General features: G+C 55.2%; 11 protein-coding genes across 12 annotated transcripts; 6 read left to right on the top strand and 5 right to left on the bottom strand.

Annotated features, from left to right (window-relative positions):
• Positions 1-24: 24 nt before the first annotated feature.
• Positions 25-2,255, top strand: H310_01382 (hypothetical protein). The gene is made up of 6 exons (XM_008864471.1): positions 25-331; positions 405-636; positions 695-791; positions 839-908; positions 975-1,401; positions 1,453-2,255. The coding sequence occupies exons 1-6, from the start codon at positions 131-133 to the stop codon at positions 2,070-2,072; spliced, it is 1,647 nt and encodes a 548-aa protein (XP_008862693.1). The 5' UTR covers positions 25-130; the 3' UTR covers positions 2,073-2,255.
• Positions 2,256-2,257: 2 nt separating this feature from the next.
• H310_01381 (hypothetical protein) lies at positions 2,258-4,173 on the bottom strand. The gene is made up of 9 exons (XM_008864470.1): positions 4,127-4,173; positions 3,907-4,076; positions 3,702-3,837; positions 3,583-3,645; positions 3,447-3,512; positions 3,232-3,395; positions 3,005-3,184; positions 2,854-2,951; positions 2,258-2,801 (listed from the first exon to the last, which is right to left on the bottom strand). The coding sequence occupies exons 1-9, from the start codon at positions 4,148-4,150 to the stop codon at positions 2,302-2,304; spliced, it is 1,401 nt and encodes a 466-aa protein (XP_008862692.1). The 5' UTR covers positions 4,151-4,173; the 3' UTR covers positions 2,258-2,301.
• Positions 4,174-4,291: 118 nt separating this feature from the next.
• On the top strand, positions 4,292-6,165 carry H310_01380 (hypothetical protein). Its single transcript, XM_008864469.1, has 10 exons — positions 4,292-4,581; positions 4,627-4,790; positions 4,837-4,908; positions 4,956-5,071; positions 5,125-5,291; positions 5,351-5,453; positions 5,504-5,666; positions 5,718-5,795; positions 5,838-5,899; positions 5,945-6,165. The coding sequence occupies exons 1-10, from the start codon at positions 4,295-4,297 to the stop codon at positions 6,068-6,070; spliced, it is 1,338 nt and encodes a 445-aa protein (XP_008862691.1). The 5' UTR covers positions 4,292-4,294; the 3' UTR covers positions 6,071-6,165.
• H310_01379 (hypothetical protein) lies at positions 6,027-8,757 on the bottom strand. The gene is made up of 4 exons (XM_008864468.1): positions 7,269-8,757; positions 6,972-7,220; positions 6,350-6,926; positions 6,027-6,279 (listed from the first exon to the last, which is right to left on the bottom strand). Exons 1-4 carry the CDS (start codon positions 8,721-8,723, stop codon positions 6,101-6,103), a joined length of 2,460 nt encoding a protein of 819 aa, XP_008862690.1. The 5' UTR covers positions 8,724-8,757; the 3' UTR covers positions 6,027-6,100.
• Positions 8,758-8,932: 175 nt separating this feature from the next.
• H310_01378 lies at positions 8,933-10,525 on the top strand. 2 transcript variants are annotated; one of them, XM_008864466.1, is made up of 4 exons: positions 8,933-9,799; positions 9,851-9,907; positions 9,953-10,051; positions 10,097-10,525. In XM_008864466.1, the coding sequence occupies exons 1-4, from the start codon at positions 8,963-8,965 to the stop codon at positions 10,325-10,327; spliced, it is 1,224 nt and encodes a 407-aa protein (XP_008862688.1). In that variant the 5' UTR covers positions 8,933-8,962; the 3' UTR covers positions 10,328-10,525. The 2 variants fall into 2 exon arrangements, with proteins under 2 accessions (XP_008862688.1, XP_008862689.1); XM_008864467.1 differs by having other exon boundaries at positions 9,851-10,051.
• A 231-nt stretch (positions 10,526-10,756) lies between these two features.
• H310_01377 (hypothetical protein) lies at positions 10,757-12,352 on the top strand (the record flags this gene model as incomplete). The annotated part of the gene is made up of 1 exon (XM_008864465.1): positions 10,757-12,352. One exon carries the CDS (start codon positions 10,757-10,759, stop codon positions 12,350-12,352), a length of 1,596 nt encoding a protein of 531 aa, XP_008862687.1.
• H310_01376 (hypothetical protein) lies at positions 12,231-13,346 on the bottom strand. The gene has a single exon (XM_008864464.1). It carries the CDS (start codon positions 13,208-13,210, stop codon positions 12,377-12,379), a length of 834 nt encoding a protein of 277 aa, XP_008862686.1. The 5' UTR covers positions 13,211-13,346; the 3' UTR covers positions 12,231-12,376.
• A 278-nt stretch (positions 13,347-13,624) lies between these two features.
• H310_01375 (hypothetical protein) lies at positions 13,625-15,270 on the top strand. The gene is made up of 5 exons (XM_008864463.1): positions 13,625-14,652; positions 14,706-14,762; positions 14,830-14,933; positions 14,988-15,033; positions 15,084-15,270. The coding sequence occupies exons 1-5, from the start codon at positions 13,642-13,644 to the stop codon at positions 15,183-15,185; spliced, it is 1,320 nt and encodes a 439-aa protein (XP_008862685.1). The 5' UTR covers positions 13,625-13,641; the 3' UTR covers positions 15,186-15,270.
• Positions 15,237-16,911, bottom strand: H310_01374 (hypothetical protein). The gene is made up of 5 exons (XM_008864462.1): positions 15,886-16,911; positions 15,784-15,840; positions 15,619-15,722; positions 15,525-15,570; positions 15,237-15,468 (listed from the first exon to the last, which is right to left on the bottom strand). The coding sequence occupies exons 1-5, from the start codon at positions 16,873-16,875 to the stop codon at positions 15,364-15,366; spliced, it is 1,302 nt and encodes a 433-aa protein (XP_008862684.1). The 5' UTR covers positions 16,876-16,911; the 3' UTR covers positions 15,237-15,363.
• A 605-nt stretch (positions 16,912-17,516) lies between these two features.
• Positions 17,517-18,260, top strand: H310_01373 (hypothetical protein). The gene is made up of 3 exons (XM_008864461.1): positions 17,517-17,699; positions 17,746-17,832; positions 17,888-18,260. The coding sequence occupies exons 1-3, from the start codon at positions 17,565-17,567 to the stop codon at positions 18,191-18,193; spliced, it is 528 nt and encodes a 175-aa protein (XP_008862683.1). The 5' UTR covers positions 17,517-17,564; the 3' UTR covers positions 18,194-18,260.
• H310_01372 (hypothetical protein) lies at positions 18,184-19,646 on the bottom strand. The gene is made up of 3 exons (XM_008864460.1): positions 19,515-19,646; positions 18,588-19,470; positions 18,184-18,535 (listed from the first exon to the last, which is right to left on the bottom strand). The coding sequence occupies exons 1-3, from the start codon at positions 19,628-19,630 to the stop codon at positions 18,251-18,253; spliced, it is 1,284 nt and encodes a 427-aa protein (XP_008862682.1). The 5' UTR covers positions 19,631-19,646; the 3' UTR covers positions 18,184-18,250.
• Between the last annotated feature and the right edge of the window lie 124 nt (positions 19,647-19,770).

Genomic DNA, 19,770 nt, shown 5'->3' with positions numbered 1-19,770 from the left:
TATCCTTTTGAAGTGGGGTCACGCGACTAGTTTGGAGTTCAGCACATTCGAGGTGTCTCGCCCGAACGCGGCGGAGCGATGTGACGATGGCGTTACCACTTCATTCTGCAACGTGCTCTGTCGCCGCACGATGGCGGATCACGGAACTGCTACCGACGCAGCCGACGATCACAGGTTGAATATGAACCAGTGGCGCGAGTCCGTTCGACTGTCTTCGTCGTCGTCGTCGACCTGTCTTGGCAAACCGCGTCCGTCAGAAGTAAAGGTCGTGATTGTTCCAGCGTGCCAAGCCAAGATAGAATCCCACCGCGAGTACAAAGGTCGCATTCGGGTACGTCATGTCGTTGCTGGAGCTCAAGGAAAGGTTGTGCCTTGGATTCCTCGTCACGGCGTGTCATGGCTAGACTTGGCCAGGCCTTTTGCTCGTGTTTGTGTGCGTTGTCAGTGCCATCGCCATCATCACCACATCTGCATTTCGCGCGCATGCGTCATCGACAGAGCGCACCCAAAAGGTAAATGAGTTGCTCTTCCGCAACAAGTCGGGAACACTGCTTCCAAGCGACGTCATGGACTCGGTCATTGGGTCCCCGGCCGACGACGGCCAAGTCGGTAACCCGAAGACGTATCCGACATCGCGTACGACCCGCTCATTGACCCATCGACCTGTCCAGCTCATCGCTGCCGATGTTCCCAGAATGCGCTCAATTGGACTATCAAAGCAAGAACGGCAAGATCGTCGCAGTGACGAAGAATGGCACGGAGGTTGCGATCTCGATCAAGGGCGTCAACTGGTTCGTGCAGCGGTTCCCTTGGCATGCAGGGCGTCACGGGGCGGTAGGTTTGGAATGGAAACAGGGCTGGCCGTGCCGTTTGGACTGTGGGAAAATCAAAAGAATGGCACCACCGCGGTACGTACCTCCATTGCTCGATTTCCCGGCATGGCCGGCACGTAGCCGATGGAATGACGTTTGTAGTTTGTTCTCGCGGCGTTTCTGGCAGCCAACAAATTCAATGCGGTGCGGCTTCCCGTGTGCATTCAGAGCATCCTCCGAAACACAAAGCCGGCGAAGAGCCTCGTGAATGTCGAGTCGAATCGAGCGCTGGACTTGACCAACTACATGACGATGCTGCAGTCGATCATCAAAGTGCTCGCGTTTCGCCGCATCGGGGTGCTGATTTCGCTGCATACTCTGACTACCATGCAGTCCGGGGGCAATTGGTACAGCGACGCGTTGGGGGTGTCGAAGGCCGACTTTCTCGAGGCAGTCGACATCTTGACCCAGTCACTGTGCACAAACGAGTACTGGAACGTCATGGGGCTCGATGCCAAGAACGAACCGCACGAAGCGACGTGGGCTGAGTTCGCGGAAGGCGCCACCATAATCGGGAACCGTATGCTCGGTACGTACGCCGATTCTTTCAAGCAAACCTGACGAGGTGTTGAACCATCAGAGGGATGTCCAAACTGGTCCATCTACGTCGAAGGCGTGAACGACGGGACCAAGAGCGTCACCATCGATGGCACAGCGTTCAAGTACTTTGACTGGTGGGGCGGCGGCCTCCAGCAAGCGCGGGCGAACCCAGTGACCCTCCAAACCCCACACAAGGTCGTGTACGCGCCGCACTATTACAACACGGGTGTGTTTCCGCAGCCATACTTGTACGGCCCCGGCGGCGTCCGCGACGAACTCGATGACCAGACGCTCAAGCGCCGTATTCAAGGCACGTCCTTTGACATGTTTGGCCACGTCAACAAAAGGCAGACGGATGCCGTCGTCATGGGCGAGTTTGCTGGCCTGTACGCGACGGACGCCCACCCACTCAAGACAACGAAACGTGTGACAGATTTGCTGATTGAGATCATGCTCGAAGAAAAGTACGCCGGCGGGTTCATGTGGTCGCTAAATCCCGAGAGTGCGTACCAGTACAACCCGTCGCCAGGGCATTACACCGAAGGGCTGCTCCTCGACGACTGGCTCACGCCCAACGCGGTGTTTCTCAAAGGCTTGGCAGCCATGGATGCCTTTCCCGACTTGCGCATGCTACCTTGTGTGCCCACGACGTCGGCATGACGATGGAGTCGGCAGCCAGCAGCAACCCCACCACCTTTGTGGAGAATGCCATCTTGTACGTGTTCTCGGCGAGTCGGGTTTGGAAAATGAATGGTTCCCGGTCGAATCGAATTGCATGTCGAGGCGTGCGATGGCTCGATAGGTTTTCATTCTGCAGCGCAGGATGCAGCGACGACACACGAGGGTAGAGATATAGATGATTTTTTGTCGAGCGTTTGTTTGCGCCGTGTTACTGTCGATCGAACTTTCGTCGGCCGCCAGACTTCTTGGGCCCTCCTTTCTTGGTGCTGCCGGCGTGGCCTTTGAACTTGTTGAACGCGGCCTTGCCGCTTTCCTTCTTGCCCGCAAACTTGGCACCCGCTTTGGACGTGCCGTTGTCGCTGCGACGACTGCCGGCGCCACTGTTTTTCTTCTTGTCGAACGGCTTCTTTGGTTCCTTTGGCTTGCGATCTGAAAACATGTACGCGTCGGGCTCTTCGCCGACTTCCTGGCGGTAGTACTCGGCGTCTTCGAGGTCGCTCACGTCCTCTTCGTTGGCGTACTGCATGAGTTGGCGGCGTTTGTTTTCGACCGCATTCTTCTTGATCGCTTTGTTCTGCTTCTTCTCTTCCTTTGCCTGCTCTTTCTTGCTCACGTTCTGTTCCTGTTCTTCGCGACGCTTGCGCTTCAGTGCGTTTGCCATGTCTTTCTTCGCCTTGAGCTTCGCCGCTTCCTCCGGTGTTTTTTGAACTGCACAAAGTCACCGTGAGCCGCGCGCGAGTGAGCACCGGGGACGCCTCACCGTAGGCATGGTACAGCACGTCGCCATCGCACAAGTCGCGCTCGACCTTGGTCAGCTTGAGCGTGAGGCGAGGTCCGACTTCGGCAAGCCGCACAGCACTAATCAAAGTCCGTCGATCGGTTCGTACAAGCTACAACGAACGCAAGCCCACCTTTTCTCGGCCTTTTGGTTGCCGCGGCCACGGAATTTGTCGGGCAGCACGACGTGCGCCGTTTCGTCGTCCACTTCACTGTCCGACGTCATGCCAGTGTTGGTGCCGCCAAAGACAAAATCGGCAATGTCTTCCATGTTGCCAAGGTTTGGCACGCGCGACTTCACGAGGGTCTTGACGCTAAACACCCATCGTTCTCCGAGAGCGTCGTGGGTGTAGCCACATACCTCTTGGACAGACCCAGCGGCATGGCTCGAATGACAAACTGGCGGAACTCGACTAGGTCTTCTTCCTTGTCGTAGTGGAATAGCACCACCCGACGGCACTCGGAGAGCTGAATCGTCTGGACGTCGATGGCCGGAAACATGTTTTGGAATGTCACATTGAGCAGCTACAAGTGGGGATATCAGATTCGACAGATGCAGAGAATCGATCGAGGTACCTTGATGTGATCTTCGGTGCCCGTGAAGTTGTTCAGGACCACCAAAGGCGACGTCTTGAACGCCAACTGCAGTCGTCATGTTCGTCAGGTGTCCTCTGAGGGCGGGCAAGGCATGCGAGTCCATGCAAATACATACCGACGCGTCAACGGGGCGTTTTTGAATGCGTTGGATGTGCTTCATCAACGAATACCGCACGACCTAAGGGAGTCAGCGGCGTAAGGAGGCGAGCGGTCGACTGGAGGTCGAATCCGAACCTTGAATGAGAGTGTCGGACCGCGGGGAAGGCGCACGAGCTTCATGTTTGTGCCAGCATCCGTGTTGGAAAACGCGAGGAAGTGCGACACACCCAATGGCGCGGCGACGTGGACAAAGTCCTGGATCGTGTTCTTCCTACTCGATGGAGGACCTGCATGATATCGACCTGGACAAGGGCTCGTCATAGGAATCACGTGTACTGACTTCTTTTCGCGAAGGCGATCTGCGGTGAACGGCAGCATCACTTGACGCATGTCCTGCACGAGGGAGATGATGCACCCTGGTGCTTTGCCCAATTTGAAGACAAAACTCTTGGGCGTTTTGTCGTCTGCGTTCGTCGCGGCCCCAGTCGCCACATGGGTCCTGGTCTTTTTCTACACGCATGACATCCATGAGACGATGCATCGACGCGGCGCCGCCTCACTCGTTTTCCTCCCTTCCGCGGCATCCTCGATTGGCCACCAACACAACTTCAAACCGCACTTGAGGGAACGTCCGGATACTATCCGGTTGCAATAAGTGGAGCACGAGGCTCTGTTTTGATTGGCTGTAAACACCGGATGCTTGGCATTGTTATCCGGATTGTGTTGCCATGCGATGGGGTGTCGTCGCATGGGGTGGCGCCATGGCGGCGGCGAGTTCTATGGTGGTAACTCGTGATGTGATCCCCAACACGTACGCAAACCCTTGGATCGACATCGTCATGGATGGAATTCAAAAACGAATGCTCTTGTCGCCCAAGACACAAGGGATTGTCCTCTTCAACGACATGGGGGCTGCAGAACAAAAGTACCGCAACAGTCAAGTGTCCGCGACAGTCAATGGACAACCCGTCCAGACGATGGTGAAGATCGTTCGACGACCCTCGCACGCACACATGTACACGTTTGCACCCGTCGTCATGTGATGCTGATGTCCCTGCAGACCTTGGAAAATCGACGGGGTCATCGGCGTCGGCATCAAGTCGACACGCACAGAGCACCTATGGCCATACGTCAATAGGTCCGACTCGAACACCATGCAATACACATACAATGGGATGGACTATGCCACGGGGGCAGCCAGTCTCGAATTCGGCGCTTCACCTGGTTGAGTTGTCACCACGATGACCCCAACCTCACCCTTCGACTCTAGACACGGTCGTTTGGTCGGAGCCCATGAATGCAGCAGACGATTACTTTTACCAACGTTTTACCAGCTTTCCGAGTAAGTGGATCTTGGCTGAGTCTCGATCTTGACGGCCTCTGTCCCAGTATTTCACCTGTCTGTGTGCGGTACTTCGCTGACCCAAGCCACTTCGACATACTGGAATGCCATCGTCGACTTCCACAGACCATGCCTAACGCTGCCCAAGGAATTTTACTCCACGGTGCGGAGATGTCTCCTTCAGTCTTGACCGCACATGCCCATCGCCTTGCCTAGTTACTCGCGTGGGCTCCTTTGAAGTACAACGCAACCGCCAACATCACGGTCGTTCATTCCGGCATTTCCGTCGAGGATTTGCCATCTCTGCGTTTCCAACTGTCGCATTTTTCACCAGTGCTGTCGCTTCCACTGAGCACGCTTGCCTTGCCGACGGACAATTCCTCGTTCGTGTGCCGTCCCACTCAATTGCCGTGGCTCATGCTTCGTCGTCCTGGTATGCTAGCTCCACCCTGCTTTGCATCCAGCCAGGGTATTCCGTCAAGCGCATCCTGGGCGGCCACCTCACGTACACAGATGTGGACGAAGATGTGGACGCATTTGCGCAAGTATTCGCTGCGTCCTCCTTGACTCGATGGACTCTCACGAAGCGATATAGAGCCTCATTGACACCGACAACTTGAAAGTGCCCAACATGTATCGGTCTCCGATAGTTCTTGGCACGATGGCGCTGCAGTCGCTTGGACTGATCGTCCATGCGAAAGACACTCGCATTGGATTTCGCCCTTCGTCGGCATCCACCAAGCTAGATTCGGAACACGGTGACAACTGTTCTCCATGGTGATGAAGGCCTGAATGCGGCAAAGGATTAGATCGTCGCGGCACTTGCAAAGCTGCAGTCACGTGCACTGGCGACCAAACCTATCGCGCTGACTTGAACAAGTGTCAAGGTACGACGGTGCCGAGGTCGTCCCAACTAAGACTTTGGTCAGATCCAAACTGCGATCGCTACTTGAACCGGCGGTTCGACCCAGCGACGAAAACATGCGTCGTGGTGCGTGTGTAGTCGGCGATGGCTCTCGTTGACGACATGTCATAGACCGCGTCGTGGGTGCACTGCATCGTCCTCGTTGTCGGCGCCATTGTGTCGTTTGAAGTATATTTCGAAGTGATGCGGCAGCGCTTGAGTCGCCAAGTGTTGGCAGGCCAGGCCCACAACGACTAACGAGCGCACATGGGGGTGCAGTCGTCTTCTTTATCTGTGGTTTAAGCTAAATCCTGGTCGGCCGATCGGAATCGACTTGGACGTGGTTGTTTTCACCGTTGTGTCCATCGGCTGGCCCGCGCCCTGTTCGTTCAACGCGAGCTGCACATGGATGCTTGAGTTTTGCTTGAGGAGTTCGCGGATCGCGATCGTGGCGTAACTGGACGATTCTACCAAAACCCATCCCAAGACGAGTGAGCCCCCACCACATCGCCGCCACATCCAACAACTATTACGTACGGAGGATAAACTCGAGACAAATGGCACGGAATTTTCCGTCGGGGATGGAGGCGGCAACGGTGCGATGCATGAGCCGATCAACGTCCGACTCGACAAGCGGGATCGTCTCGTCATCATATCGCTTGATACAGTGTGCCACCGCCTTGGGTTTGCCCACAACGTGGCGGTACGACCCAGGCAGGTTGTACTCTGGGCTTTGGTTGCGCTTGAGGCTAGCAAAGTCGACGCCGTCTTCCTTTGCGCATCGCTCGTACACGTTGGCGACGTCGTTCTTGGGCAAGAGCGTGTTGTATCCATGCACGGGCAACACGACATCCTCGATTGTGTACTCGGCCACATTCTCTTCCGTGATGAACACGATGTCGCTTTCCATGACACGTTGGCGCTTCTTTTGCGGTGGCGCGTCCGTGGGATCGGCTGCCGCCGAGTCTTCCTCGAGGTCTTCGACTTGTAAACTCGGCGCGACCGATCCCCGGACGACCATGTCGCCCACAACGGGATGGGTCGTCGAATACTTTGTCAAGCGAAAGCTCGCCGCTTCGTTCCAAATGTAGCTCTGGTACGCATGCGTGTATATCTATCGCGAAGGCATTGAGTCCAACCCCTTGGTCGGGTGGCGTACCATGCGCAGCTTCGGCGGAATGTTTTGAATCGCGCGGTGGTGTTCGTCTAGCCCGTGGCGCTGGAACCCTTCCAGGACAGCGATTTCCGCGATCAAAAACGGCGGAAACATGCGCAGGGCCGCCGACACATCTTTGTACGTTTGAAAGTGCTGGCGCGCTTCTTTGATCTTGGTCGCGTCGCCTACCTTGGGAAGGAGGATTAAATCCGTCGCGAGTTTGTAGTCCTTGCGGAGCAGCGCGCGCCCGACCTAGACGCGAATGAGGTCATCCGTGCCACCGATACAGGAGCAACGTACGATGTGAGACGGAATCGATTTGGTGCCAAAGCGTTGGAGACCAAAGTAGTTGACAAATCCGTGTGTGGACCACGCGGCGACCGCGGCATCCACCTGGGCATCCGATACACCCGCCGGGATGTTGCGCAGGACCATCGAAAACTGGTTGCCGTCGAGGTCTCCGAGCACGAGCGGCTCCGATACGTACGTGAAGTTGCCAACCAAGAACGGATACGCGTCGTAGTCCTTGAAGTTTTTGTTGGCGTTGATGCGGGCGACGGTCTCACGTGGGACGCGGTAGGCGGTCACCCACTGCGACGTGAGCCCGCGCTTGTCCTTGGTGCCGGCGTAGCTGAACGTGGTCGAGTTCATGTGGAGGAGCTTCGCCATGTGCTGCATCGCGTCGACGGTTTCCTTGTTCTTCTTGAACAGGATGAATTTGAGGTAGTTGGGGCGGTTGTGGGGCCACGGCTGCTCCTTTGACCCACGCTGATCCACGTCCTTGCGCTTCGAGCCATTGAGCTTGAGCGGTCGCAGCCGAACGATCTGCTCACCGGACGGGCTCGTGACAGTGTCGGCAACAACCAAGTCGTTGCCAAGGTCGCGGATCAACGTGTGGAGTGCCGTCCGCTCTTCCTTGCTGCTGCACGGTTGGAAGTGATACACCAGCTCGAGATCCGTTTTGTCCTGTTCGGCGTTCTGAATATCGTTCAAGAAAGCGGACAAAGCACTCGCTTCCTCGGCGTCGTACATGGTTTCGACCTTGGTGACGAGAGTTTTCAACTTCTTCTTGGCTTGCAACGCCTTGCCGTCGCCGCGGGTGGCTAGAAACATGGCGACGAGGCGCTTGGACAGAGCATCCACGACGGTCTCTAGACCCGAAGGCGCGGTATTGCTAGACGTGGCCGTGGTGCTGCTCGAGTGTTGCTGAGCATGTTTGGTCGCCGTGGATTTTGCAAACGACACGCCGAGGAATTCTTGGAGCGAGTCAGCCAGCATCGTGTGAATGCTGCGGTTCTTCGACTTGCCCTTGGGAAGCTCCAAGTCCGTAAGCTGGGCAATCTCGCGTCCGCCCACGGCAACCTCTCGCACGATGAAATCCGAGTACCGCTGCTTGACGATCCCGTTGAAGCCAGGCACGTCGTTCCGAAACACCTTGATGCCGACGTCGGCTTCGTCTACGCTGCTAGCCACACCATCGTTGTAACCTTCTTGTTTGAACCATGCGTCACCGCCACGCCCTCCACCGCGCCCACCATCTCGGTTGTGGCGACCACGTCCTCCACCTCGAAAGCTGCCACCACGACCACCACCGCCGCGACCGCCTCGTCCACCATGACGTCCACCATTTCGTTGTTGAAAGCTTCGATCTGCCATGCTGCCAGCGGATTCAATGGAGCTGAAGAACGCTGGGAGACTTGCGACGAACGCGCTGCGGTTAATCTGTGTTGGAGTTGCCCGCCACCGAGCCAACATGCACAGGACGTTGCACCAACCAATCTTAGCGCAGTAACGTGCTACTAAAATAGTGCCCTGTCCTGTCGGCAAGGGATTTTAAATACATTTAAAATCCATTTTTCCCAGGGATTCATTTAAATGCAGTATGAGATGCAGTATGATATTCTGTTGCATCTTTTAAATGATCGATGCGGTATGCTGATTGGGTAGTTTTTCCCGAAGGATTGAGGCGATCTCGCAACTTGATCGCAAGGAGGATGGACGGTCCAACGAACAACGGAAGCCCGATACTTACCACAGGCGAGCGCGCCAAGGAAGATGGGGGTCGGAAGCGCTCGCTGAAGCACAAGCACAAGCAGAGCCCCTCCCAACACTCCATCAGCACCGATAGTCCCGATGAACAGGCCAAGCCACCACCGAAACCACAGAAGGACGATGGCGGAGCATCGCACCTGCAAGAATTGCTGACAAGCAAGATTGCTCAGCTTCAAGTGGGGGACTCGAGCCTCGACGTGGACATGGGTGGAATATTTAGCGACGCCAAGCTCGTGGATGAGTCCAGATTGCTGTGGAAAGCGAGTAAAGACGAAGGGGACGTCGCCCGCATGGACGACACCGTGCACGGGATTTTCGCGCATATGACGCAACTTCAGAAGAAATTGAGTGAAGTGTACTCCAAGTACATTGTCATGCGTGAGCAAAAGGCCACGTTGCTCGAATCCAACATGAAAGTGAACGCAACTAAAGGCAAGCTCGAGTCGCTGTGCCGTGAATTGCAAAAGCAAAACAAAGCCATCATCGCCGAGTCAAGACGCATTGCCGAAGACGAAAACAAGAAGCGGCAGCAGCTGAGCCAGCAGTTCCAAACCACGATCGAAGACGTGAGCAAGAAAATGGAGCAGCAGGGCAAGGACTACGTCGCCTCGCTCCAAGACAACGAAGCGCTTCAAACAAAACTGAAGACTTTCCTGTCGCAGTATGAGCTGCGTGAAGAGCATTACGCCCATCAGTTGCAGGCGAAGGACCTGGCCGTGCAACTCGCTGAGGCGAAGCTGCAACATCAAATCGAACTTACCAAGCGCGAGACGGAAAAGGTACTCGACGGTGAGCTTGGGCTCTTGACGCTGATGGCACCGCCCCCGCAGGTTGCATTGACGTTGGAGCAGACGAAAAACATTTCCGACCGTGAAGTGGCCCTCCAAGTGGGTTCTTGGCCCCATTGTCGAACGAGCTCAATCTGTCGCTAGGCGCAACTCGCGTCATACTCGGAGAAATTTGAGGTCGTGCAAGAGACCCTATCTAAGAGCAACACGATGTTTGTTACGCTGCGCGACGAAATGGACAAGGTTTCGATCGTCGTCATGTGCTGATGTCGTTGACGGTCAAAGTAGATGTCCAAGCACATCAAACGACTGGAAAAAGAGAACAGCGCACTCAAGAAAAAGTGCGATCAGTATGATCACGGCGCGATTGAAATGCTGCAAGAACGCGGCCGCGTCGCCGAAGAAGCCAAGCGGGCGCAGGACAAAATCTCCAAACTCGAAGGCTTGTGCCGCATGCTCCAAGCCGAGCGCAATCGACTCAAGGACGAGCAGAACAAGGAGACGGCGCCTGCGTCGTAAGAGCGGTCAGCAGTGTGTCGGTGTGTCGCATTGCCCGCAAGAAGCGCGGATGTGTCATGTGCGAATTGAATGTACTTGCATGATGGATTCAGCGACAGAACGAGAGGGTCCGCAGTCGGTGCAGTGCTGGCGCGTGTTGGCGCTACTACGAAAGCAGATGATGGTCGTGCCATGACCATGTGAACCGAGAATGTTCTGGCATAGTCATCTCGCCGGGGTAGCGCTGTCTCGCCATGTTGGAGTTGACCGACGGCGTGCCATCGCCAGCATTGACTCCCAACACACCGAACGAAAATAATTCCGACGGCGGCATCAATTCGCCAAGTGGGACTTGCATCCGACGACGGCTCACATCCCGTCGGATATCGCCGGCCCCAAAAAGTCGTTTGGACTCCATTTATCAACGGCCCGTCAACACTGAACGACTTGATGGTTCATTCCCACGACAGTCGCTCGTCTGGTGCGAGTCTGTCGGCAGACATCGCCCCCATTCTTGTGATTGGGGCTGGCCCCCACGCCCTTGCCTTGGTCCTCACTCTCCTCGAAGAACACGCATCGTCCGAGTTCACTGAACGCGACACAATCCACATGGGATTCTGGACGAAAAAACTCGGGCGAAAGAACACGTCGAGCGGGAAACACGAGAAACCTCATGCGGTGACTGCGTCGGCGAGCCTCCGTCGTCAAATTCGAGTGTTGGATCCGTCGGGGGCGTGGTGCTCGACGTGGAATCACAACTTTGCAACGTTTGGTATTTCGCATCTCCGCAGCCCCGTCAGCGTCCACCTCGACCCCCTTCGACCAGAGGGTCTCCGCGACTTCGCGACGTCGACAAACCAGCTTGCATCCCAAGTGACCGAGCCGCCTCCGTCCATCCGATTCAACCGGCGCAATCGAGCGTTCACCACCAACACGTCGCTGTTCAGCGAAAACGACCGTCCGTTTTTCGGGTGTCCATCACGCGAACTCTTTGCCGACTTTCATGCCTACCTCATCAAATTGTATGGGATACACTCGATGGTGGAAAAAGCGAAGGCAGTGTCGATCGAGCCACTCCACTTTGCCTGCCACGACTCGCCGCACTTCAAAGTCACATGCGCGGATGGGAATGTCATCGTCGCCAAGCACGTCGTCGTTGCAATTGGGACCCAAAACATTCCCCGCATCCCACCGTGGGCGACCTCACTACGGCAACACCTAGACATTCAAGGGGGTATGGTCGTCCACAGCAGCGATGCAGTGCTTCATACTCTGGCATTTTCCAACTGCCTTCGCAAGAAGCATGTCCTAGTCGTTGGCGGTGGGCTCACGTCCGTTCATTTAGTTCGCCAAGTCCTCACAACGTGGGGGGCTGACCACGCCACGCTTGTCACGCGCAAGCCAACGCTGATTGTCCAGCCTTACGACGTTCCCGTCGAGTGGATGTCGCCCCTCATGCGGGCCAAGATGCTCGCAGACTTTTTCGACGAGCCGACACCACAAATGAAATTGACGCGCATTCGAGAAGCCCGGCGAGGCGGGTCCGTCACGAGGTCTGCGCTGGCTCAGCTGAACGCCGTGACGACCCCCGAGAGCTACACTCATCGAGGCAACACCCAAGTGACTAACGTCGAGCGCTTCGTTGCCGATGGGGGAGGCCATCGACTGCGCGTCACTCTAACCAACGGCGAGGCGTCGGCAGAGCGCGTGGTCGACCACATCATTTTGGCGACTGGTTCCGACATCGACGTGAGTAAAGAGGTCCTGTTCGATGGAGTTCGAGACCTTGGAGGTATTCCGGTCGGCGGTCTGCCTCCCATCGACAACGAATTGCGATGGGCGCCCAACACGAACTTGTTTGTGATGGGGGGGTATGCCGCATTGCAGCTCGGGCCGACTGCTGGCAACCTCATGGGGGCGCGGGCGGGAGCAAACAAACTGGCCGAGTTGCTCCTGGAAGGGGTGGCGACCAAGGCTTCACAGACGCGTCATCACCACTTGCGTGCTCTCTGTGGCAAAGAAAACCTGTACGACTTTCTGTCCTAACAGAACCGGGCGGACTACTTTTATCTAGTGTTTAACTTTGGTGCTGGCGTCCAGTTTGAGTTTTCTATGGCCTTTCTTCTTGGCCGACTTAATCGCTGGCTTCTTGGCCTCTTCGATGTTGTGCACTTCGCCAGGCGGTGGCGCAATGATATTTTGATTCCACTCGGCTTCGTCGACCAAATCGTACAAGTACGCTTGTAGCATGTACTTAAGGTTGAACCCGATCAAGTTGCTCCATGCTTCGCCGACGTCGGGAGTGGCTTCGACGTCGAGCCAGTACATGGCGACCTCGACAAACGTCTGGGCGTAGGCCGAGAAGTGGTGCGGCCGGACTTTGGGGATCGTCTTGTGTCGGTAGCCCAAGTTGCGACATCGGTCGATGACCTTGGCCTCTTCAAGGCCTGCGTCGTTGAGGAGAAATTTCATCGCTTTGATAAGGACCTCGATGCGCTTTCGGATCCCGGGAAAGATGTCGTTGAAGCCTGGATCGCGCTGGAACAACCGGTGAAAGAATTCGTCGTAGAAGAGCACGATCCCTTCCTTGTTGTACGACCGCATCTTGGGCGTTGACGCTTTACAAATGATCTTCCATGACCGACCGCACTCTTGGACGTAGCTGTTCTGATACACCGGACAGAGCGGCATGTTGGTGGGCATGTAGTGGTGGTAATGGTCCGACAACGCGAGTGGCCGACGATACTCGATATTCCACACGCTGTCATCTGGAGCGACCTTGGCCACTACGGCCATCATGGATTCGTCGTTCATGCTGTGGGCCGTGCTTCGCCCCATCATCGACAACATCGTTTGTCGAATGGAGCGCCTGGACTCCGTCGATGTTGACTCGCGGGCGCCCATGGCTGGAAGACGTCCGAAATACCGAAGCAATAGTTCTGCAAGATCGACTTCCAATACGACGGATCAAAGGGTCGCCACCGAATTAAGGTTCGATATTCACGGTTTGGATAGGTCCATCCAAGGGGGATTTTCTCATGAAGACCTGAATCCATGGGGACAATGAACTTTGGCAGCAAGTGCACGCGGCTTGACGGGCCAAAACATACTATTTCGGAGCTCATGTCGCCAGCCGCTCCTGTTGTCGCTGCGGCGCGACTGCTTCCCCCCTTTTGAACAACATCACCGAAGCAAGCGAGAACAGATGACGGTTTCAAGTGAAACGATGTGCCATCCGGATAAGCGGTGCATGCGAAACCGAAGCGGTTTTCGTCCGGATACCTTGGAATCTTGGGGAATTTGGGCAAATCCGATCTTTGCGTCCGCCGACGGCAATGATGGGTGTCACGTGGACGTATGCGCTTCTCGGAGCGGCGACGCTGTTGTGTGGAGCGATGGGGACGATCCTGATGAAGGTGCAATTCAGTATGACTGTCGAGGGCACTGTGATCTGCCGTGACGGCGCGACGAACGATTCAACGACGCACTGTCCGTTCCACAAACCGTGGTTTGGCGTGCTCCAAATGAAAATCGCCATGACGATGTGCTTGATCTACCTGTTGATCCGTCAAAAAGTCACGGGGAAACCGTACTTGGAGTCTCCCGTGTTTAAGCGCAAGCACTTCGGGGCTAAGTACATGCCACAGCCCCGGTCGTACGAGGAGCGTCGAACGTTGCTTCAAGAAGCATACGACGGCCCGTCGTGGAGAACGATGCTATTTCTCGTCTTCCCCGCGCTTTTGGACCTGATCAACACGACCCTCGCGTTTACAGGACTTTTGTGGGTGCCGGCGTCGGTGTACCAAATGAGCAATGGTGCGGTGTTGCTTTTCAGTGCGTTCATCGCGATGCGGTTCATGGGGCGAGATCTGTACTGCTACCAGATCCTGAGTATCCTGCTGGTCGCGTTCGCTGTGATTATCTTTTCTGTTGCGGGTATTCTCGGTGGCGACCACAACGCTGTGTCGCCGCTGGAGATCTACACCAATATCACGACTACGTACGAGTTGCCAACGATCCCCGTGACCACTTCAGACGTCCATCAAGCGGTGGGAATGGCGTTCATCCTGCTCGGACAAGTCGCGCTTGCCGCACAATTTGCTGTTGAGGAGCACTTCATGGTGGAGCGCCACGTGAGTCCACTGTTGTTGGTTGGAATGGAAGGCGCGTGGGGCCTCGTCCTCTTTATTGGTCTCGTGCCAGTGCTGGGAATGACACCTGCCAGTGATGCGATTACCGCCCAATTGTGGCATGAAGATTTTTCCGACACGTGGGTCAAGCTCAAGAGCTCGCCGTCGCTCTTGTGCCTTGTGCTGGCGTACATGCTCAGCATCGGCACGTACAACGTAAGACTTGTCGTTCCGTTCGCCATAATCTACATGTGTGCTTTTTGGCGTAGATTGCGGCGCTCTATGTCACCAAATACCTCTCATCCATCGTTCGCAGCATGCTTGAGGTACTAGTAATTCATTTCAACCGTTGTTGCAGCCACCCATTGCGTTCGATGGTCATGGCATGGCTAGATCGGTCGAACTGTCGGAGTGTGGATGGTTGCCCTGGTGGTGTACTACATCCTCAGCTGGAACGACCCAAACTCTCCTGGCGAGGCTTGGTCCGACTGGAGCTGGTACGACGGCCGGCTACCACTCGATTCGAAACACATCGGCTGACTGGGTCCTAGGGTCCAGTTGTTTGGGTTTGCGCTGCTCGTGCTGGCGACTTTGACGGTGCGCATCTCCCTCCTCCCGTCGCCAGCTCCTCACTGGACTGGGCTTAGTACAAGAAGTCGATTCACTTTCCGTGCCTTGGACTGTACCAGGACGACCGCGGACTACCAATCTCGGTGCCGCAAGTGGTGTTCCTTGGCGATCGCCGCTAAGGCCCGTGCCAAGCTCTTACCCTGGGTTGTCAGCAATATTGCAACATGTATTCGACGGTATTGATCTGTTTGGTGAATTTTCGCATTATCGTCGTCATTGGCGCTCAAGCGCACAGCTCGGATGAATCTAAAACTAGTGCCAGTGGCACACCTGCACCGATCGCCATCTGTCCGATGCTTAATGCATGTTGGACATGAACGGAGATTTGACGAAAGCGGCCGACGCCGCCTTCTCTTCCGCTTCGTACAAGCTCTTGAGGGGAAGATGTAGGATCTTCTTGTACTACTCAGACACACACAACACATGAGCACGTCACGCGAGAGTGCAGCGAGCCATACCGCCAACGTGCCTGCCACCATCAGCGCAAAACCAGCCAGCTCCAACCTACAAGTGACGTCAGCATGGCACCAGTAGAAGCGATGGGTTGCGCACCAGCTCCAGACAGTCCACGGCTCGCCGGGAGAGTTCGCCCCCGTCCACCGCACGACGTAAAAGATAAAGAGCGACAGCACCCACACCCCCAACGTACGAAGGGTCTACGATGTGAATGGTCAAAGCGGCATGGCATGGCGGAAAAGGAATGCATTGAGAACGTACGTCCAAAATGCTGCGCACGACGGAGCTCAAGTACTTGGTGACAAAGTTGGCCGCAAGCTAGATAGCCAGCATTACACATCACAGACTACCCGCACCACTTACATTAAAAAGCCCGATCAAGATGATGTAGAGCAGCACAAGCATGGACACAGCGAACGAGTTGCTCATCTTGACAAAGGTGTCGACAAAGTCTTCGTGCCAAATCTTGGACAGTGCCGTGGTGCCGGGGGGCGTCGCCATGAGCAGCGGCGTGAGCACGACGAAGAACACGAGGCCCCAGATGCCTTCCCAACCGACCAACGTCAGCGGACTCACTTGGCGCGCCGTAAGGAACCACTCTTCGACAACGATTTGGATGGCAGTGATCAATTGCGAAGCGAAAATGAGGGACAGCCCCAACACTTGGTTGGCTTGCTTTTCCTGGTCTTCCACAGACAACTTGGTGGCCGAGTTGGATTGCATGATTCCCGCGTAGGCGACGATCGCGACGGCAGTCATGACGACAAAGATGCTCACGTAGTGGTACGCAAAGAGCTTTTTTCCCATGAATCGCACCGAGAAGATGGCGTTGAAGAGCACGACGGACCCGCGGGACATTTGGTAGATCGACGACGACACCCACAGCAGACCAACGTTCGCGAGAACTGTGGTGAGCAAGTCGAGGAAGGATGGAAACAAGATCCAAAGAATCGTTTCCCAGCTGGTGGACTTTGGCGCAGATGAAGAAGCGACAATGGGCGTGCGCTCGTTGGAGGCGCTTCCGCGACTCGCTTTGGGTGTAGACATGAACTTTTTGCCGTGTTTTTGCATGTTCATCACGGGTGTTTCCAAGTACGATCGCTTCTGCACCTTTTGGCGGATCATCAAGACGACAATGCAGAACGCCATCGCGAGTTTCATTTGGAGGACTCCAAACCACGGTTTGTCGAAGAGGCACATGTTCGACTCGGTTCCGTTCACGACGCACGTTTCCGTGCCCTCGGCGCGCATGCCGTACTGGACTTTGGTGATGATGGTGCACATGGTCCCAGACACGAGCATGATGAGTCCCCAAAGGAATCCCTTGCGGTTCTGCTCCGCTTGCATTGGCATGTCTGTCGGCTCGATAGAATGAACAATGAGTGCCGAGTTGTTACGTCCGTGAAACGCCATGGTGTCCTTGGACCTCGTGTTTTATTTTATCACTTGACATTTCTATACATTATTATAAAAATATATCATACCTTCGCCTCCAGGGAAGCTCCCGCTCGGAAGACGACATCCATGCACGACAAAGTAATGAATCATATGCTGGCAATCAACATATCATTTGTGCACATTCCTCGGCGATTGTTGGTCGTACGAGTTTGAATGGACCAGTTGTGGAAGGTCGATATTAATAGTTCATGTCGCCCATCTTGAACCTGCGACCACCTTCCCCTTCAACTCGTGTCGCCAGAGGTTGCCGCCTTGTTGTCGATGGACGAAAGCGTGAGTTCTTTCGTGAACCTGTGGCCAAGTGCAAGCATCGACGCAAGGCGATCTTCGTCGTGTTGGGAGCTGTGTTTCCTTATATTGCTCTATTGCCTGCAAGGGCGACAGGATTGTCCGACGACTGGTACTTCATACATCGCTGGAGCCGTGTTCGAAATTGTAGTGGTCCTGAAAAATTTGTACCCAAAGGTTGGTGTACGGTACACTGACACAAGTTACTTTACAGTATCATGGTCTCACACTAAATCTGTTGAAACCTTTGTCTTAGTGTAATTTATCTTGCATCGCGAAAGATCCAACATTGAGCCATGCGCCTACCTACCGCCGTCGACGCTGTTGCTGCGGCTGCAGGGATTATGGCCCTCTGCCTTGCTGAAGAATCCCCGCGGTATGAAAGGACGTCAAGGCAAGTGCATGAATCGGCAATAGTGCAAGCAGCTAACGTAAGTCCGTTCACATGTTTCATGACCTCTCAACAGGCCAAGGTAGTTTGCTGTCGACGAACTGAAGAAGTTGTCGGACACGGGGATTTATACATCGTTGGACTTGGTCCAGATCAAGAACGCGTCGACTCAGGTGTGTTCCGACTGCGGTCACCCATGACGAAGAACGATAGTGACGGCGGCGATAGGTGGGCGAGTTTCACTTTATGACGTACATGCATCTAGACCTCGCGTCACCACACTACAAAAGCCGCCAACCCGTTGAATCTTTCTCGGTTGTTGTCATGCAGAGCAAGGCTGACGACGTGTGGAGTTTTGCCATCGATGATTTTCCTGTCATGGACGAAGACGCCATCGAAATGTATTGGATCGACATGGTCGAGAAACGTCGTCGAGCGCGCGAGGCAGTGTTTGCCGACTGGAGTGGCGACGATATCAACTCGCAACCATCGCCACCTGTCCAAGAACGCACATACTCGAAAGATGAGCTATAGTGGCGCCATGTTTACATGGTGTGTGCAGTGCACGTTGAGTACATGGGTAATTTCTACTCAGCCGGAATTTGTCTCGGTTGTGGTGGGAGTGATTTTCCGCTTCTTCGTGACCGGCAGGACATTCACTGTTGGGGCAGATGCAGGTGCTCCTATGGAAGGCTCCGTGGATGCTGTTGCTGGTGCGCCAAAACCGATCGAGGTCACACTGGCAGTGCTTGTTGAGTTGTCTGTACCAAACCCAATGGTAGTGACGGCACCCGTGGGCGCGTCACCCGATGTGGTGGCGATCGCAGCCGCAACTTCAGCACGGCCAGTTGTGTAGCTCTCCCGCAGTCCATCCACCTAAAGAAGTGCATGAGGCAACCACGCGTTGGCCACGGATCGAGACACCGACCTTTTCTTTGACTTCGGTGTAGATTTCCAAGTAGTTGAGCACATCCTTCTCGTCCTGGTCGAGCTGGCGCGTGTCGTCATCTGACGTGGGGTTTGGATCAGGACGTCCCGCGGTCACCGAAGCAAGGAACTGCTTTCGCATCTGGTCGTACTCGCCGTTGTTGTACTTGAGCACGAGGTCTTCGATTCGGTCGACTTTGGCTTTGGCCTTGCCCTTGGAAGACGTCGGGGTCTTGGAGATTGGCTGCGGGATGTGCTTCTTGACAAACTCTTGCACGACACTTGAACACTTTTCGCTCTGCCTGTAGATGTTGTCCACCATGACATGTCCAGCTTGAACATAGTATTTGACGCCAGCTAACTCGAGCTCGGCTTGTGTCATTTTGGCGGGCGCCGCTGCCTCGTCGGTGGCTTCGACTTGCTCGCCATCGGCATTGTCGTCGTCGTCAACTCCCGGCTGCTTCGTGTACTCGTAGATGCACGTGATCGCCAAACAGCAGTAGATGTCTGCCAACGGCGTCGTGTCATCTTTGAGCGGCACCAAGTGCTTGTGATGCAATGCGATCGCGCGCTCGTAATCGCTGCGGGCCTGCGAAAACAAATCCGACTCCATGCCCAAGTCCCCAAGACGCACATACACGCGGGCGAGTTCCGTGTCAATTCGAGAGTCTTCGCCTTCATGTTTGGTAAGCAATACGCGTGCAACTTCCAGCATTTCCCATGCCACCTCCAGATCGTTCTCCTCTTCTTCGCCGTCATCAGTCTTGACAGTGTCCTTGCCAAACACGCTTGCCGTCGCTTCAGAGTACGACAACAACGCATTGCCGTATTCGTAGTAAACTGGCGCCACTTGCAACGTGTCCCCTTTGTTCTCCGACTCGATCCTGTTCATATTCAGACGTCGTCATGCTCCACAAGAACAGCGTACATGGTGCGAAGAAGGTCCTCAAAGTGAGCAACAGCTTCCTCATATCTCTTTTCCTTGAGCAGCGTAATGCCACGCTTGAAGCGAGGGTCGTGCAGCGTCGCGTTCAGCCCTTCCATGGCAATCGAAACTTGCACCGCCGCATTTGTGCGCAAGTTTCCCTCCATACGGTGAAACGTCGGATTGGCTAAAAATTAACTAATTTGTCGTCTGCCTATCATGTATTGGCTGATTTGATCCCATATCAGCCAATGAAACG

The sequence above is a fragment of the Aphanomyces invadans genome, assembly GCF_000520115.1.
Source record: "Aphanomyces invadans strain NJM9701 unplaced genomic scaffold supercont1.2, whole genome shotgun sequence".
NCBI classification, from domain to species: Eukaryota; Oomycota; class Saprolegniomycetes; order Saprolegniales; family Verrucalvaceae; genus Aphanomyces; species Aphanomyces invadans.
Note: the sequence above shows the minus strand (reverse complement) of the source record. Positions and strands in the feature narration are given on the sequence as shown.